This window comes from Annulohypoxylon truncatum (assembly GCF_022578515.1).
Source record: "Annulohypoxylon truncatum strain CBS 140777 unplaced genomic scaffold F4807scaffold_4, whole genome shotgun sequence".
Classification (NCBI taxonomy): Eukaryota; Fungi; Ascomycota; class Sordariomycetes; order Xylariales; family Hypoxylaceae; genus Annulohypoxylon; species Annulohypoxylon truncatum.
In genome coordinates, this window is record NW_025953790.1 from 424,513 (window position 1) to 439,765 (window position 15,253).

General features: G+C 47.5%; 6 protein-coding genes across 6 annotated transcripts; 3 read left to right on the forward strand and 3 right to left on the reverse strand.

The window, feature by feature from the left end:
- Positions 1-81: 81 nt before the first annotated feature.
- F4807DRAFT_470722 (MFS general substrate transporter) lies at positions 82-2,074 on the forward strand (the record flags this gene model as incomplete). The annotated part of the gene is made up of 8 exons (XM_048002847.1): positions 82-233; positions 363-849; positions 910-1,107; positions 1,171-1,264; positions 1,315-1,417; positions 1,474-1,738; positions 1,801-2,004; positions 2,057-2,074. The coding sequence occupies 8 exons, from the start codon at positions 82-84 to the stop codon at positions 2,072-2,074; spliced, it is 1,521 nt and encodes a 506-aa protein (XP_047857861.1).
- Positions 2,075-2,301: 227 nt separating this feature from the next.
- Positions 2,302-3,669, forward strand: F4807DRAFT_410656 (S-adenosyl-L-methionine-dependent methyltransferase). The gene has a single exon (XM_047996632.1). It carries the CDS (start codon positions 2,640-2,642, stop codon positions 3,510-3,512), a length of 873 nt encoding a protein of 290 aa, XP_047857862.1. The 5' UTR covers positions 2,302-2,639; the 3' UTR covers positions 3,513-3,669.
- A 156-nt stretch (positions 3,670-3,825) lies between these two features.
- Positions 3,826-6,756, forward strand: F4807DRAFT_261200 (acetyl-CoA synthetase-like protein). Its single transcript, XM_047994483.1, has 6 exons — positions 3,826-4,386; positions 4,457-4,589; positions 4,657-4,943; positions 4,990-5,016; positions 5,080-5,299; positions 5,350-6,756. The coding sequence occupies exons 1-6, from the start codon at positions 4,016-4,018 to the stop codon at positions 6,055-6,057; spliced, it is 1,746 nt and encodes a 581-aa protein (XP_047857863.1). The 5' UTR covers positions 3,826-4,015; the 3' UTR covers positions 6,058-6,756.
- A 1-nt stretch (position 6,757) lies between these two features.
- F4807DRAFT_470725 (HET-domain-containing protein) lies at positions 6,758-9,185 on the reverse strand (the record flags this gene model as incomplete). The annotated part of the gene is made up of 3 exons (XM_048002848.1): positions 6,758-7,779; positions 7,831-9,022; positions 9,087-9,185. The coding sequence occupies 3 exons, from the start codon at positions 9,183-9,185 to the stop codon at positions 6,887-6,889; spliced, it is 2,184 nt and encodes a 727-aa protein (XP_047857864.1). The 3' UTR covers positions 6,758-6,886.
- Positions 9,186-9,736: 551 nt separating this feature from the next.
- F4807DRAFT_410662 (anaphase-promoting complex, cyclosome, subunit 4-domain-containing protein) lies at positions 9,737-12,743 on the reverse strand. The gene is made up of 7 exons (XM_047996633.1): positions 12,354-12,743; positions 11,981-12,299; positions 11,339-11,930; positions 10,572-11,279; positions 10,454-10,511; positions 10,251-10,400; positions 9,737-10,200 (listed from the first exon to the last, which is right to left on the reverse strand). The coding sequence occupies exons 1-7, from the start codon at positions 12,568-12,570 to the stop codon at positions 9,902-9,904; spliced, it is 2,343 nt and encodes a 780-aa protein (XP_047857865.1). The 5' UTR covers positions 12,571-12,743; the 3' UTR covers positions 9,737-9,901.
- On the reverse strand, positions 12,733-15,092 carry F4807DRAFT_410666 (uncharacterized protein). Its single transcript, XM_047996634.1, has 5 exons — positions 14,906-15,092; positions 14,405-14,848; positions 14,159-14,352; positions 13,302-14,109; positions 12,733-13,249 (listed from the first exon to the last, which is right to left on the reverse strand). The coding sequence occupies exons 1-5, from the start codon at positions 14,906-14,908 to the stop codon at positions 13,160-13,162; spliced, it is 1,539 nt and encodes a 512-aa protein (XP_047857866.1). The 5' UTR covers positions 14,909-15,092; the 3' UTR covers positions 12,733-13,159.
- Between the last annotated feature and the right edge of the window lie 161 nt (positions 15,093-15,253).

The following is a 15,253-nucleotide window of genomic DNA, read 5'->3' on the forward strand; positions in this document are numbered from 1 at the left end:
CGGTGAGGATAACCTATATGCAACCTTACTATATGGATTTACACTAATTCGCAGTTTAGCGGCTCAACCCCTTTTCAAAAGATGGATTCGATCGAAAAGGTCAGATATGTCGAGACTCAAATCTCGCACTCGATCAGTATCACTACTAGCGAAAGTCAGGAGCTTTCACATCAGTATACTGATGCAGAGCGTAAACATCTCAAAAGAAAGGTCGATAGATATCTTCTTCCACTGTGAGTAACTCTTACAATCATCATGTCCTGTTCGAATATACTGGAAAATATCTTCTCGAGGAATATGTCATAATATCCTACTATTACTCCATCGACCTGAAAGATAGTTCCTAACCGTGGATGTAATAGCATGTGGCTTTGCCATGGCCTTCAACAAGTCGATAAGGCCTGCGTGGGCACTCAAGCGACCTTCGGTTTACGTGAAGACACAGGACTCGTTGGCCAACAATTCGCCTGGCTAACAACCATGTTCTACCTAACATATCTGATCTTCGAACTACCATCCGTTATCCTATTGCAGCGGTACCCAATGGGCCGAGTCCTCTCCTTGTATATCATCTGCTGGGGCGTCGTAGTGCTATGCATTGGCTTCGCTCAGAATTTCACACAGCTCATTACGCTTCGCGCACTTCAAGGGATGTTCGAGTGCTCCATAAGTCCGGGGTTCCTGCTCGTCGTCGGCACTTGGTATACGACTCGGGAACATCCATCGCGTGCCTTGGTCTTCCAAAGCGGATTTGCTGGGATGAGCGTGATAACCGATGCAATCATGTACGGAATCGGGTCTGTAACTGACAGGAACCCGAATTTCCAGGCGTGGAGATATATGTCCTTCGTAAGTTATATTACATGAAATATACCTAACTAAGCTCGGAATCGGGCTAACATCTCATAGTTCCTTGGTAGTCTCACTATCCTTGCGGGCGCTGTTTGCCTCCTATTTCTTGGAACGCCATCCGAGGTACGCTGGCTTTCCGCAGAGGAGAAAAAGATAGCCGTAGCTCGTGTCATGGCTAATAATACCGGCCATGACCGAACGGGCTTCAAGGATTGGAAGTGGGACCAGGCCAGAGAATGTCTCACAGATCCAACAGTAAGTACCAGTGATACGCCCCTATCACAGTTATAAGTTTCGGTGGTTGACATTAAGACACAGTTCTGGTTCGCTGGACTAAACGCACTCCTAAACGCAGTCCCCAATGGCGCATTGACGACTTTTTCGGGGATCCTAAACACCACTTTTGGTTTCAGTAAATATACAACCGTCCACCATTAACAGCTATTGCTAACTTTATTACAGCAAATCTACAAGTCCTTGTACTAAACATCCCAAAATACATTTTCTCCATACTATACTTCGTTTTGGTTGGCGTTGTCGCCACTAGAAAAAAGAACACTCGCATGTAGGTACCTATATAACCCCTGAACTTAGAGACTCTTTCTAATCGTCGTACTTTAGGTGGATTATGATGCTTTCTAACATAACTCCAATCGTTGGATTTCTCCTAGTCACAATTCTTCCTAACGATCCGCAGTATAAGTGGACGAAGTGGGCTGGATATTTCATAACGAGTCCTTTCATAACCGCCACATTCTTTGCGTGGTCGTTAGTCCCGTCAAACGTTGCTGGGAGAACGAAACGTACTCTTTGCACAACTATTACGTTTGTAGGGTATTGTGTCGGCAACATGACTGGGACGCAGATTTTCAGAGCCAAGGACGCGGTAAGTTATCTACTCTAACATGACCTATTACCTACCTCGTTTTTAGTACTAACGACGAGCAGCCCAGATATGTCCCAGGGCTTATTGCCTGCACCGTCTGCTTAGCAGCCCAGATTGTTGTGATTTTCCTGTGGAGGATGGTGCTCGTCATGCGCAATCGACGTCTGGAAATGCGGATGAGCGAACTTGGAATTACGGAAGAGGATAGAATTAAGGCTGGTAAAGAGATGGGAGAAAATGATTGCACGGATCTCCACAACCCCTTCGTAAGTCTCGCAACTGATGTGAAATTGCACTGAAAACTAACAATTTTTGAAGTTTCGATATGCAACATGATGGAGCCCCGATGGGATGAAGGAGCTCATGACTTAAGTTAGGTAAGAAGGTATTGAGGAATTCTATCCTCCGAAATAGAATCACATCAGGATTTGGTCCATAGATTCAATCTTCGGCATTTCTAAGTAAGTCCCGCTTCATGTGGTCCTTGGGTTGTTTAGGGCTGAGAATAGGAGATCATGTCGGCTTATTAATGTGGGCCGACGGAACTTAACACCTCATGACGACCATTCTTTATTCAGGGAGGGAATTACCTATAGATCCTATAATTACCTACATAATTGATTAGGTATCCGAGGCGAAGTATTTTACTCCATTCTAAAAGTTTATGTGACTCAACAAGGTTGATGCGCATCTTGATAGGATCCCGGAAACTTTTCGGAGACTCTTCGCGAACTAATATTATGTGCCCGACGCCCTATTAATATCCCTTTTATTCAAGAAGAGTATATTTAAAGGGCACAATCCGCGACTGAAATATTGCCAGTATCATCAATTTCACACCAGTTTCACGTCTTTCTACCCTCAAGTCTTTAGAATACAATCAGCAACAGTCACTTACAATATGGCCAGCATATTATCTGATAAGTCCTCGATCAAGTCATATTTCCAGAACACTGCTTCCGAGTATGAAAAGTATGTGGGAAGTACCAGCTCGCGTCTAGCTGCCGCTGCACTATCCCTCTTACCGCTGTCGAGCTACACTTCATCAAGTCACATCCTAGACTCTGCATCGGGGCCAGGAATAGTGACCAAGCTCATATTGTCACCTTCGCCAGAAGATGTTGCGGTTCCGGGCCTACCAATTTCGCCGCCACCGCGAGTAACTGGCATTGATTACGTCCCTGCCATGATCGATAATTTCAAGGCAAACAAAGCTTCGCTCAACTGGACCACTGCGGACGCGTTTGTGCAGGACTCCCAGGACCTTGGCCGTTTCAAGGATGCAGAATTCGATGCTGTCGTCATGAACTTAGGCATGTTCACCCTCAACGATCCGGTAGCCGGTGCGGCGGAGATGTACCGCGTGCTCAAGCCCGGCGGTTATGCTGTAATTACCACATGGAAGACGCGACGAGCGGTGGATGTGCTCCAGGCAGTTGTGGATACAATCAAGCCGGATGGTGGTCTAAGGCCTATGTATATGCCCCCTGAGTGGCTAACGAAGGAGAAGCTCATAAGCATAATGGAGAGTGGCGGGTTCCCTAGCGACCATGTCAAGTCTTCTGAGTCCAGTCCCAATTGGGAATGTGGGTCTGGAGAAGGAGCCGTGAAGGCATTGAGATCGCCTATGTGGACGACGAAGCTTTGGGAGGGATGGAGTCCTGAAGAAATTGGTCGGTGGGATGACGAGGTACGAAAACAGTTGAGTGACGAAGAAAAGGAGACGGGGACGTTGGAGATGTCTGCTTGGATTGTTGTGGCCCACAAGGCATGACGAGTTTGATCATGAATTGGAAGTAATTAGGTACTTAGCGACTGACAGCCGATCAAATCGATATCTTCAGTAGAGTTACACAAGGCAAGAAAGGTCCAGTAGGTATGAAATCAACCTCGCTTATCCGGCATTACGGAGGAAGAGATTTGGATCTTAGTAACCGGGGTTTAAGGTTGAGCAAGGACCGGGGCAACGGGGAGCTGTATGGGGTAACTCCTAGCGCCCCGTACGCCCCGCAATCTGTTTCCCGCTACCCATACTCGCAGCATGGCCCCTATTTCGTAGCCACCCTTTTCGTAGTACAATGCAATCACATCAATGCATCTTTCGTACCTCGGATATTATTCCCTTGCATATGGGCGCTGATCGGCCTTCATCTCATAGCTACCTAGCTATTTAGTCCTTGTTTATTATTCCTGGTGATGAATCCCAAACATACCCCCTTGATCTGTCCATCTATATTATCGGCTCCTCATTAGAAACAATTCTAGACATACTCTAAAATGTCCGGACCGACATCACGATTGAAGAACATTCTTAGTCACTTGGGCTCTAGAACGCCTAATTCTGCAGCTAAGTCGCCCGCCGGTTTCGATCACAGCCATCACCTTCACCAATTATCACCAACATTTTTCCTCGAGAGAGCTGCCACAATTGAACCGGACGCTCTAGCGATACATCACGTTACGGCCAATAACAAAGTTTTGAGAAGGCCGTACTGCGAATTTGCCGATCGCGCGAGAGGGCTGGCCTATTACCTCCTAAAACACGGCTTTAAGAGAGTCGGCATATTGGCGACTAACACGCCGGCATTCCTAGAATCGATATTCGGAATTGTCGCCGCTGGTGGGGTCATCGTACCCGTGAATTATCGGTGCGCCCCATGAGAGACTCACTCACTGTTCTTGCTGGGCCCACGTAATGAAGCGCTCACAATTAAATAGCTTAAAACCCGATGACATCACATACATATTCGACTTCGCCGAAGTAAACTCCATCATCGTTGATAACGAATATTTATCGTTACTCGATGGCTTCAAGGAGAGCCATCCGAATGTGCCTTTCATCATTGACCTAGTGAGTAACCGCATTGATGTCTCATTTCATGAATCTCTCTCCGATGTTCTTACGTTAATGAACCAAGGATACCGACGCGACTGAAGGCGAGCTTTCTGGGCCATTCGATGAAGCGGTCCTTGAAGGCTTAAAATATGATCAAGCGCAAGGGAGCAAGGGATGGAGCGGTCTACATTCTCACGGTACTCACGAAGACGACATGATTGCCATTCCATTCACATCGGGAACCACGTCGAGACCGAAAGGATGCATTTTCACGAATAGAGGCGCATACCTTGCAACCCTAGGCAATGTCATTGAATCTGGGCTGAATTTCGATCATGGGAGATGCAAGTATCTGTGGATTTTGCCGATGTAAGGTTGATCAATGCGACGATGCCTTCCTAGCTAACATGTCCAGGTTTCATGCTGTGGGCTGGATGTACCCGTAAGTCTTCTTCGGATGTATCCATACCATGCATAAATAAGGGGCTTACTCATACAAATGCAGCTGGGCGGTAACTGCCGTGAGGGGCACTCATTACTGTCTTAGAAAGGTTGACTACCCCTTAATCTGGAAGCTGCTCAAGGAAGAAAGTATTACTCACTATTGTGCGGCGCCCACGGTAAATACTATACTCTGTAACTCGAAGGAAGCAGAAAGGTTGCCACATCGGGTGCGAGTCACCGTAGCAGCAAGCCCGCCGACAGCGCATCTTTTTGAGCAGATGGTATGAGCCCAGTATGCTCATCTTAGAATATTATTAACACTTACCTTCAGACTAATCTCAATCTACATCCCGTACATGTATACGGCATGACTGAGACGTACGGCCCGCTAACCAAGGCTTATCACATACCGCAATGGGACTCGCTTCCCAACTCGGAGAAGTACGCAATGATGGCACGTCAGGGACACGGCTTCATAACGAGTCTTCCGATCCGTGTGGTCAAGACAGATCAGCCAGAAGGGGTTCTCGTCGACGTAGCGAAAGACGGCAAAGAGATTGGCGAGATCGTCTTCTTCGGCAACATTTGCACCAAAGGATATTACAAGGATCCTGAGGCTACGAGAAAGCTCTTCGCGGGTGGTGGCCTGCACTCCGGCGACCTGGCCGTTTGGCACCCAGATGGAAGCGCCCAAGTCCAGGACAGAGCTAAGGACATCATTATCAGCGGAGGAGAGAATATATCCTCTGTCGCGCTCGAGGGTATGCTAGTGCAGCACCCCGACGTGTTGGAAGCAGGCGTCGTCGCGGTACCAGATTCTCACTGGGGCGAGAGACCAAAAGCGTATCTGACCGTCAAAGAAGGAAAGACGTTAGAGCCTCAAGACATGATCAATTGGTGCCGTAACCAGAGTACGATCAGCAAATTCATGATTCCGAGGGAGGTGGAAATCGTCAAAGAACTGCCGAAGACGAGCACGGGCAAGATTCAAAAGAACGTGCTGAGAAATTGGGCGAAGACGGGGAGGAAAGAAGCTTGAGTTCTGTCGTCGAGATTGTACTGCCAATTGTATGCATTGGAGTAGAGGTATTTGGGCGCTAGGGAACATCTCCGGAAGAGTAGATCTGTCGAGGGCCAGGGTATGGTCATTTTCGGGATAGATTTCAGACAGTTGGATCCTGCGTCTTCGAGGTCGGAAGAATGGATAATGAATCTATGACATATTATACCAGGTATATTATCATATAAAATAAATCAGGGAAACAAATAGGTCTATGTTTACTTACATCAACAGTAATGACTTCTCTTTCAATAGGACGACCCGACTCGGAGAAATCGATCAACTTACTTGTACCGCACTTCGGACGGAACCTATGAGATTTGAGACTGTTGCCGAAGCGATGATAATAAATTCGTCCTAACCCGACCGGAACTTGACAACGTTCCGTTTCGGATACATTAGGGGGTATCTGCTTCTCGTGCAGATGAGCAGTTGGAGAGATTCACTTTACTATGTAGAGGGGCGAACGACAGGAATTACACTGTGAATCGTGTCTGTCCGTAGTGGCAATTGGCTGTTTTAGGGGCTGCAAAGGAGAGGCATACTACAGCGAGGTCACACTCTATATGCAACGGGTATAATATTAGCATCGCGTCTTTAATCCTGCTAATGATTATGAATTGGGGGCTATTGTAATGAGGAGACCTAATGAAGTAGTGCGAAAAGGCACATGTGCAGCATTAGGGATTCGTAGATCATCACAGCCTCAACTACTAGTCCGAACAGGGGGTAAGGAAATATCTAGGGAAATTATGAGAATAAGTGTATCTAGAGATTCGCGATTCTGTGCTCGAAGAGATAACTTAGGCTACCCGAGCACTAAGTCAATCCATTCCCTGTCCTGCAGCTCCCACGCATGCTTCTGGACACGCCCCAGACCTTTCCTATACGCTATCTCATCTCTCCACTCGATCCAGAGTACATAATAATATTCATAGCAGGGACCGCCTTTTGGTCTTTCATCTAGAACCCATTCTTCTAATATCTGGTTAAGGGGCTCGAGATACCGCGCGTCGTTACGGACGCTACCGGATGCGATTTCTACCAGCTCGACCCTAATCCGATTATCCGTATTCCGGTTGGCTTCTTCAAATAGTGGTTCATGCAGCAGCAGGGCTCCTGCCCAGTTGCCTGCTTGGTCCCGAAGAGATATCATGCTTCCTCGTTTCCGTCCGGGATTTTCAAACTCCTTCGCGGCTAGTAACCACCCTCTCCTAGTCTTGCAAGTGATAAGGGGAGCAAATATTTGAGGTTCTATACGTTGGTCTGCTTTTCTTGTTGGGAGAGGGTACCAGAACTCTGATCCTGGCTCAGAGTCATGAGTGTAGTAACACAGCGCATCCGCCTGCGAGTCTGGCTGGTTGGCAACCTGCCAGCCAGGGACAGATTCAGGGTCGATTATACGATGCCGAGTCCAACCCATCGGACAGGGGTCTTCTAGATTATTCCAGAACTTATTTTCATACTCGTACCAGTTGTCTTGTATGTGAGTTCTCGCACCATTCTGTTCTTCCAGCCAGCTCCATCGAACCAATGGAGACACTCTCTCTGAAGAGATTCCCTGTCCCCTCGTAGAGCATTTCTTAGCAAGATCTACCGTCAGCTCTGTCCAGCACCATATGCTGCCTCTCCAGCCTGCCCAACTCCAAGAAGGAAGACAGGCATTATCGCTAGAACGTCTGGGCGTCCTTCGACTTAGGACTGATATCGGCCTCTATAATAAACCGATATGAAATAGTAATGCTGGAAGACCTGAAATGAATCCACCATAATACGTGCCACTAAGCGCAGAAGCAATCCCGGAAAAAGCAAATAAGGCATCTTCGGAAAACGTCAAGTCTTTACTGTTGTATGTCATGATGATCGCACTCAACTGCCTTATATCGGGAACGGCTCTAGCAAATATTCGGGGGTTAGAAACGCCGCCGTTTCCAGGCTCCTTCCAAACTTCTTCCTGGCACGCCCAGTCGATCCAGTCGTTTTCGAAATTAATTATTCTTCTTTGGAATGTCCACCCTCTCGTGCTCCAAGTAGTTAAGTTTCTGAGGGTTTTCGGTCCGTCTGTCTCGATGGCCTTTACATTTCGACTTAGGGAGTGGACGGTTTGCCTGAGCGATCTTGGATCAGATATCCCCTGTAACCCACGTAGACCGCTGTTCGCATCTACTCCGCCTGCAGCGACAATGGTTACCATCGCATTGGCGTAGATAGCGGCCATTTTGGCGATCTCAAGGAGCTTCTGTTCGTCATCCTGGACGATACATAACGTGTCTACCCATAGATACCTTTCTCCCAGCCTTTGAACCAAGGACATCGCGTGTCGTATCGTCCTCGGTACAGGAGTACTCGTCTTGCCTTCGACTAGTGAATAAGGCTTTTGCAATTGATCCACATTCTCCCTTAGAGTCATGAAGGAAGGGATACCACCCCATACATAGCTCAAGGCTACGTATACAATTGAAGGCGAACACGGAACGAGGCATTGCAGCCACGTATCAACAACCCATGAAGGATGCTCTGCAGCCATGTGGCCGAAGTTCTGAAGAGAAGAACATTTATGGGTCTTAAGACACGTCTCTTTCCACCTCCGAGGAAGACTATAGTCTACCCAATTCGGATTGACATATCTACCCCACCAAGTTGATGGGCAACGGGGTGTAGGCAGGAGCCTCAACTCTCCGGACTTCAAGAAATAATAATCCCGGTCTTTCTGAGCGAAAATCTGTATGTATTCAAGGCCTCTAAATCCCTCAATACGAATCCCACTGAGTTGAGAGGAAGCCAAGTCAATGTTGAGAGATCTGGTAATCAACTTGAGGTGATTTTCGCATTTTGTGTCCAGAAGCTGTTTGGAAGACCCAAGATGGAGATGATGTCGAACATCACCTCTAAGATCAAGGGACATCGTCAAGAGGGAAAGTATTCGGTGGCATATATCACACTCCTTACATACCTCCAAAGCATTAGAATTCGGGATTCGCAATAGAAGAGTAGCCTCGTTGACATACATTACCTTGTGAGCGTCTTTTGGGTTCTTGTTTCTTCGTGGCAGCCTGACGGCGACCTATCCGTCTTTTACCTGCATTCACCCAGCGTTTCTTAGCCATTTTCTCCCTCCTTATCTTGTCAATTGAAGCATTATATACAGACAATACAGCATTAGTCAACCGCCATAAGTTCATTGATTGGGAAGTTGCTGCAGGAACTAGGTTCTGCTTAACAAGTACTCCACAGTGTATATAAATAGAAAGATACAGCCTCACCTCGCTTACCTACAATTCCAAACTCTCTATGGAGACAAGTTTAATCTACCAAATTTGATGATTTATGAGGCACCCGAAAGAAAAAGAAAAAGTCCTTACAGTAAATTATCAAGAAAATAGATATCGAAAAAAAAGAAAAAGAAAACATACAACACCGGGGATTCGCTGGTCGTCACCGACCCAACTACTGATCCGGCAGTAGCCAGCTTATCTAAGGGGAGAGCGGACAGGATCCCGAGTATTCTAGCTCCTATGGTCGTATGTGATAATCCAAAGAACTGATAAGACTTATATACCTAAATTGTAGTCAATGTCAGTTAGAAACCTCACAAGCTGGACAGGAAACCGGAATTGAACACGATGGCTTCAAGTCGTAGATCTTAAACAGCCCCTCACCACAAACTCACAAACCACTAACATCACGAAACAATCTCTAGGGCTCTCATATTAATTGACATCACGGTTCGTCATCTATTAATTGATAAACCGAATTATATTCCTCTGTATAGAGCGAAAACAATGCCATACATGCGTGACATCTCTCACTGCGCGATCTCATCCTAACTTTTCTCGACCCTACCAAATTTATCCTCCGGCAAAGCGAAGACCTTATACGTCTGCAAGTCATTTCCCAGTAAACAGACCCGCGGCGGTATTTTGCCGCGTTCCGAGCTAGCCTCCTTGACCTCCATGAGCACTGGCATAAAGCTTGGGTCGCAGGGCACTGTCATGTTCGTGAACACGCTGGTGACTTGGTCGTTGCTGAGGACGTGAGGGACGACCTTGTCCCCAGAAGTATACGGTTGGTAGCCCAACTCGTCGGATTTGTGCGGTATTCTGATAATCCGCGGTGGTTGACCTGACGAAAATTAGCGATGATTGAATATTGAATGCATGTTCTATAGCTACCCTTTGGAGCCCATAGGACGAGCAGGCTGTGGTTATATAGGAATTTCAGATCAAGCACTGTTCCATCGCCGAGATCCATGCAAGAGACCTCGGTAGTGACAGAGCCGCTGATCCCATTGAGGACACTCATGGACGTTCGAAATATGTACACTAGAAAAAAAGTTAATATTTGCCTATTTTAACAGTTAATGAACGACTCATACCGGTGTGCTCTTCCTTCTCTGTTGTGAGGGCTGTGTACGTCATGGCTTGAGACATATCCTAAAGTATTCAAGTTAGCAGCGAATGGACAGCAGTCAGTACACAGATTCTACGCCTTACAGATTTAGATATGACAGATATCGTGACGTCGATCATCGAGACATTGTTCTTTAATTTGAGAGCGGTTGGCTGACCAAATCGCACACTCCGCTTCTCGGCCTCTGCGATGCCTTCGAAGATGGCATCAGCCTTGTCATCTAAGTAACCACATAAGAATTCGACCTGTGAGAATACGCTTTCATCAGGCTGCGCGGTCTCCTGCTTCTTGAGCTGCTTGCTAAGCAATTCTAATAGAGAGCTTCCACCTTCAGCCTGCTTGCGACCTTTCTCTGAGTTATCCGCGGGTACATTACTGAGGTGATTTCGCAAAGGACTAGCAGGCATGTATTGTTGGATGTAGGCTAGAATTTTCCCATGTTCCATCGTCGCCTCTTTCTCTGTTAGCTCATCTGTCCCTGATGAAGATGCGAGCCTATCGATCTCGTGGCGGAGCCAGACTGAGAAAGATTGGAATAACTCTAGCTCTTCCATAACGAGCAAGAGGATCTTGTTGCCCACTAGCATTAAGCAGGATACAATATCCATTACTCTAGTAATCTGCGCGCTGGTGAAGCCGGTCTCGGCCTTCGACTCATGGAATCGTGCAATGCCGAGGAGACGGCTGAGAATAATACCGATACGCTCCAATGACGGAAGGAAATTCTCATGGACAAGACTACGGAGCGCCTGAAGGCCAGATACGACGGCTTTATCCCAGCGTTTGTGACCCTATAACAGATTATTAACCTGGATACGCACCAAGAAGCATAGCAGAAATAGACACTTACTCGCTCCGCTAACTGGTCAACCAGCCATTCTCGGACATCTGGAAACGTGTGGCCTGTTACAACTGAATGGTACAACGCCTGTCCGATGGTCATTTCACCATAGTTTCCTGATTCTCGGAGCGTCTCGTTGATGCTATTCAGAAACCTGGTTGGGAGTTCTCGAGTAGACTGCCACTCATGTACCATGTGCATCTGCACCTGCTTAACATATCTTAACAACTTCTGTAAAGCTGTGGTCTTAGAAGCTAAGAGGGACAGGTTCTCTGGCGAGGAGTGTATGAAAGTCAAGTCTATGGGAATGAGATATATGGTTGATGCCTTGTCGCCTTGAGATGGTTTGAAAACTAGAATGTGCGTTGATAAGTCGGGGTGAGAAGCATGGCGGCACAGTTGTAAAGTGACATCTCTCCCCGAAGGCTGAGGTAGAACGTAATTGAATGTCCCAATGATAAATGAATCGTAGATACTGAGATGTATTTGCCCATCGTTGGTGCCAACAATCATGACGTCGACTTTATCGCTATCGTGAGGGGCGAAGGGCTGGAACAGAAACTCTAGCGAAGCTCTGGTGGTAAATACGAAGGAATCATCACTGAAAACTGGTTAGTAAGTCCCTACGATAAGTGTAATATCGTGTCCTACCCCGAGCCCCCTGATGCAGGTAAAGGACTAAGCTTTGGTAAAGCGGTTTCGACCTCGAGAAAGGTAAGCTCTCGAGGAAGATCCACGACAGGCCTTTTACCACTTGGAAATAGTCCCGTAGTCAGAACGTCTTCTAAGGGTAGGGATGAAGCCATAGAAGCCGAATTTGGGCGTCTTCCAGCATTGTTACGTCCCCAGCCAATGCAGGTGATCCGAGACTTGCCTGCTTCGCATATGGACATCTGGTGAACGGCTTTATTGGTCTCTAGACCCATCAACCTCACCACTCCATCGCTCCATCCAACGGCGAGGAACTGACCTGAGGTTCGTCAGTTATCAGCCGTCACTTCATCTCGGTTTAAAGACAACCTACCATCAGCTTTCCAGCAGAGAGCTTCGACATTATCACGCTCACCGCGATGGGTGCTCTTGGTCACGACTTGGCTATTTGATCGCCAAATCTGGAGAGTCTGTGGCCCAGCCGCGCCGGCAAAGAGTTCGATGCTGGGGTTATAGGTGAGAAGGCCATTGTGCGGCCTGGGATCGAGTCGTGATTCACTAAGCAGAGTGAGCTCAATTGGTTCAGTCATGTTTACTCTTCAGAGTAAGGACTTCGGGAGTATCCGATAGGTTGCTAATCATCGTGCATCCCGAATAAGTTGAGGTCGATTATATTATTGTTCAAAGTTCCAAGTTGTTTCCTTCCTTCGAGAACTCTTGACTTGACTTGACTGGTGGGTGGTGGTTACCGTCTTTTACGTCGCGCCTCTCAAAGTTGCAAAAACTAAGGTTAATTTACTGAGGACACGGCGCGCTAAATTTGTCAGTCCCGCCGAGGATACTGTACAGTACAGACTATAAATAACGACACCACCGTATCTGGTACGGTATTGTTTCCATCCCGTTAATCGCACCTGTCTCACAACGTTCAACTTGCAACATTGGATCTGTATCCATGAATAGCGTCTTAGATAGTATATTGACGTGCTTAAAGGAGTAACTCGTCAAATAGAAGATCCACACCTAAATTTGGAGGCCGATATTGTTGGCAATTATTCACAATCCATTACTAGTAGCATGCTCTATTTGGACCATCGCTCTATATAACATCACATCACAACTCCTTTTTAGAGGCCGTCATTTCATACATGACTCATTAGTATTTGCCTAAGCCTACCTCTACTCGACTAAATACGAATCGGCCACCGATCTGACATCTTTAGAGAATGTGACCTCTTCATTTTCCTCCACCAACGATACCGACGTGACCTATATTAAAATTAATACAATCAGCTATTTAGGATGAGGGTATGGAACTTACGTCGACATCAATGAAGGGGGTGGTCTTTGAAAACCGAACTTGCATGGGGAAGAACTCGTTCTCGTCGTCCGCCTGAGCGTCGAATTCGAAAGAGCCATTGGGATTATCGTCGCTAATCGTCCCAATAGTCCATTCGAGGCTATCTCCAGATACTTCGTAGGTAGCATCAAAGCTGGACACAGACGGCTCGCTTGTGGCGTAAGGAATGACGACGGACACGTCCTTCAGCGTGTCACCTCCTGTGAGCTCATATTCGACCGTGATCGTGAAGTTGCCGCCTGAGCCCTTGTTCACCCAAACCGTGAAACTAATGGGCAAGGCACTAGTGTCATCCGTCTTCGGCGTGACTCGCCATCTTAGAACGCCGACGGCGTTGTTGACTGGAAAACCACGCGCTACATTGCTCATCTGGATGACCTTGGAGCTTGTGAAGAGGCCACGGTCAACGTTGGGATGAGTGCGGAACTGGACACCGTGGGATGCATTTGCTGAAAGATCGAGCTTGATCTTGGTCAAGCTAGGATCCGAGACTTTGAGGCTTAGGTCACCGCTGACAGCTAGAGAGTTGAGTGAACCTTCCCTCGACAGTTTCGCAGTAATACTCTCGTTGATAGTAATGTGGATTGCGTCACGATCTAAGGTGGAGGAAATCCGTGGAGCGGCGGGTTCGGCAACAGGGGTGGGAGCGGATGGTACCAGCGGTGACTCGTCTACTTCAGCTCCCAAGTCTCCTCGGACGCGCTCGAACATATCAGTAGTTTTCGATTTTTTGCCCAGCTGCATTCCCTTGCCCTTCATCACGGTCGGCCTATTTTCTTGTTAGCCTCAAATTCCTCCGTAGCCCTGATTTTCCGTACTTATGTGACTTGTTCTTCTCAGCCTCGTAGGTATCGTACGTATCTACAGGCGTGGGCCGAGTAGGGGGAGTGTAAGTCGGATACACCGGCGTTCTCGGCGCGCCAGGACGGCCGATTCTCGCGGATTCCTTTCGCTGCAGCTCCAGTTGCTTAGCCTTTCGCTTGCGCTCCTCGGTGGCTTCGAGTTCCTTGTTCTAGAAGGACGTCAGTAGGGTAGCGATTAATCTCTAGAAAACAACAATATACCCGTGCGATAATCTCCTGGATGCGCTCCTCGTGACTTTCCATCTCTAGGAAGGTCTTGATCTGACTGATGGTGAGATTTTCTCTGTAGCCAAGGGAAACCAATTCGTCGAAGGCGCTGAGAAGTTCGTAGGCATTCTTGACGATCTCCCGCTCGTCCAAGGTCCTACACGTGCTAGTAACCACTTGGGCGAATAGGTGGAGGGAGTCAATATCCTGCAAGATGTTGGATTGGCGGTTGGTAATCAGCACCATGTAGAGCTCGTCCAGGGGTTGGTAGACGAAGCGAACATTGTCCTGCTCGACGGTGGTATGCTGAGTTCCAGAATCGGCGAGTTTGGGGAAGGATGCCAGAAGGGCTTCGATTCGCGATCTGGGCATCTCGCGGAACTGCCTTGAAAGGACAGCTTTCCCGCCTCGAGTGCAGATAGATGCGGCTAAGACAACCTGGCGGAAATTGAGAGATTAGCATAAGTGGCTATAGTATTGGGATTGGTAGATTACCATTTTATACGTATTTAAAGCGCAGTTTCAGTAGACAGAAGAGAACGGAGTGAGAGATCGGCTTATCCCACGAAAGGGAAGTTATCTGGTACTCTGAGGCTAGCAGCTATTCCGACATTCAATGTTCCCAAGATGAAGCCAATTCACCTTGGATGGAAATGTGGTGCTTGAATAAGTTGCACTAGCCCCCCTGTCAAGCCACATGTTCGAATTGGCTAGACTGCCACCTATGTATGTAGGTGCTCCTGCCAGCTTACATCCGATATTTATCCGAATGTACCTATGTCACCTTAAATGGGCAAGCGGACTAGTGGGGACGTGCCAGACCAAGGCAGCTGCAGGGTTACT

Coding starts and splice junctions, on each gene's coding strand:
- F4807DRAFT_410656 (XM_047996632.1), top strand. CDS start 2,640: ATGGCCAGCATATTATCTGATAAGTCCTCGATCAAGTCATATTTCCAG.
- F4807DRAFT_261200 (XM_047994483.1), top strand. CDS start 4,016: ATGTCCGGACCGACATCACGATTGAAGAACATTCTTAGTCACTTGGGC. Junction 4,387..4,456: donor ATCGTACCCGTGAATTATCG/GTGCGCCCCATG, acceptor ACAATTAAATAG/CTTAAAACCCGATGACATCA. Junction 5,017..5,079: donor GCTGTGGGCTGGATGTACCC/GTAAGTCTTCTT, acceptor ATACAAATGCAG/CTGGGCGGTAACTGCCGTGA.
- F4807DRAFT_410662 (XM_047996633.1), bottom strand. CDS start 12,570: ATGACTGAACCAATTGAGCTCACTCTGCTTAGTGAATCACGACTCGAT. Junction 10,401..10,453: donor AGAGAAGGAAGAGCACACCG/GTATGAGTCGTT, acceptor CTTTTTTTCTAG/TGTACATATTTCGAACGTCC. Junction 10,201..10,250: donor CGTCCTATGGGCTCCAAAGG/GTAGCTATAGAA, acceptor AATTTTCGTCAG/GTCAACCACCGCGGATTATC.
- F4807DRAFT_410666 (XM_047996634.1), bottom strand. Junction 14,353..14,404: donor TCCAGGAGATTATCGCACGG/GTATATTGTTGT, acceptor ACGTCCTTCTAG/AACAAGGAACTCGAAGCCAC. Junction 13,250..13,301: donor CCCCCTTCATTGATGTCGAC/GTAAGTTCCATA, acceptor ATTTTAATATAG/GTCACGTCGGTATCGTTGGT.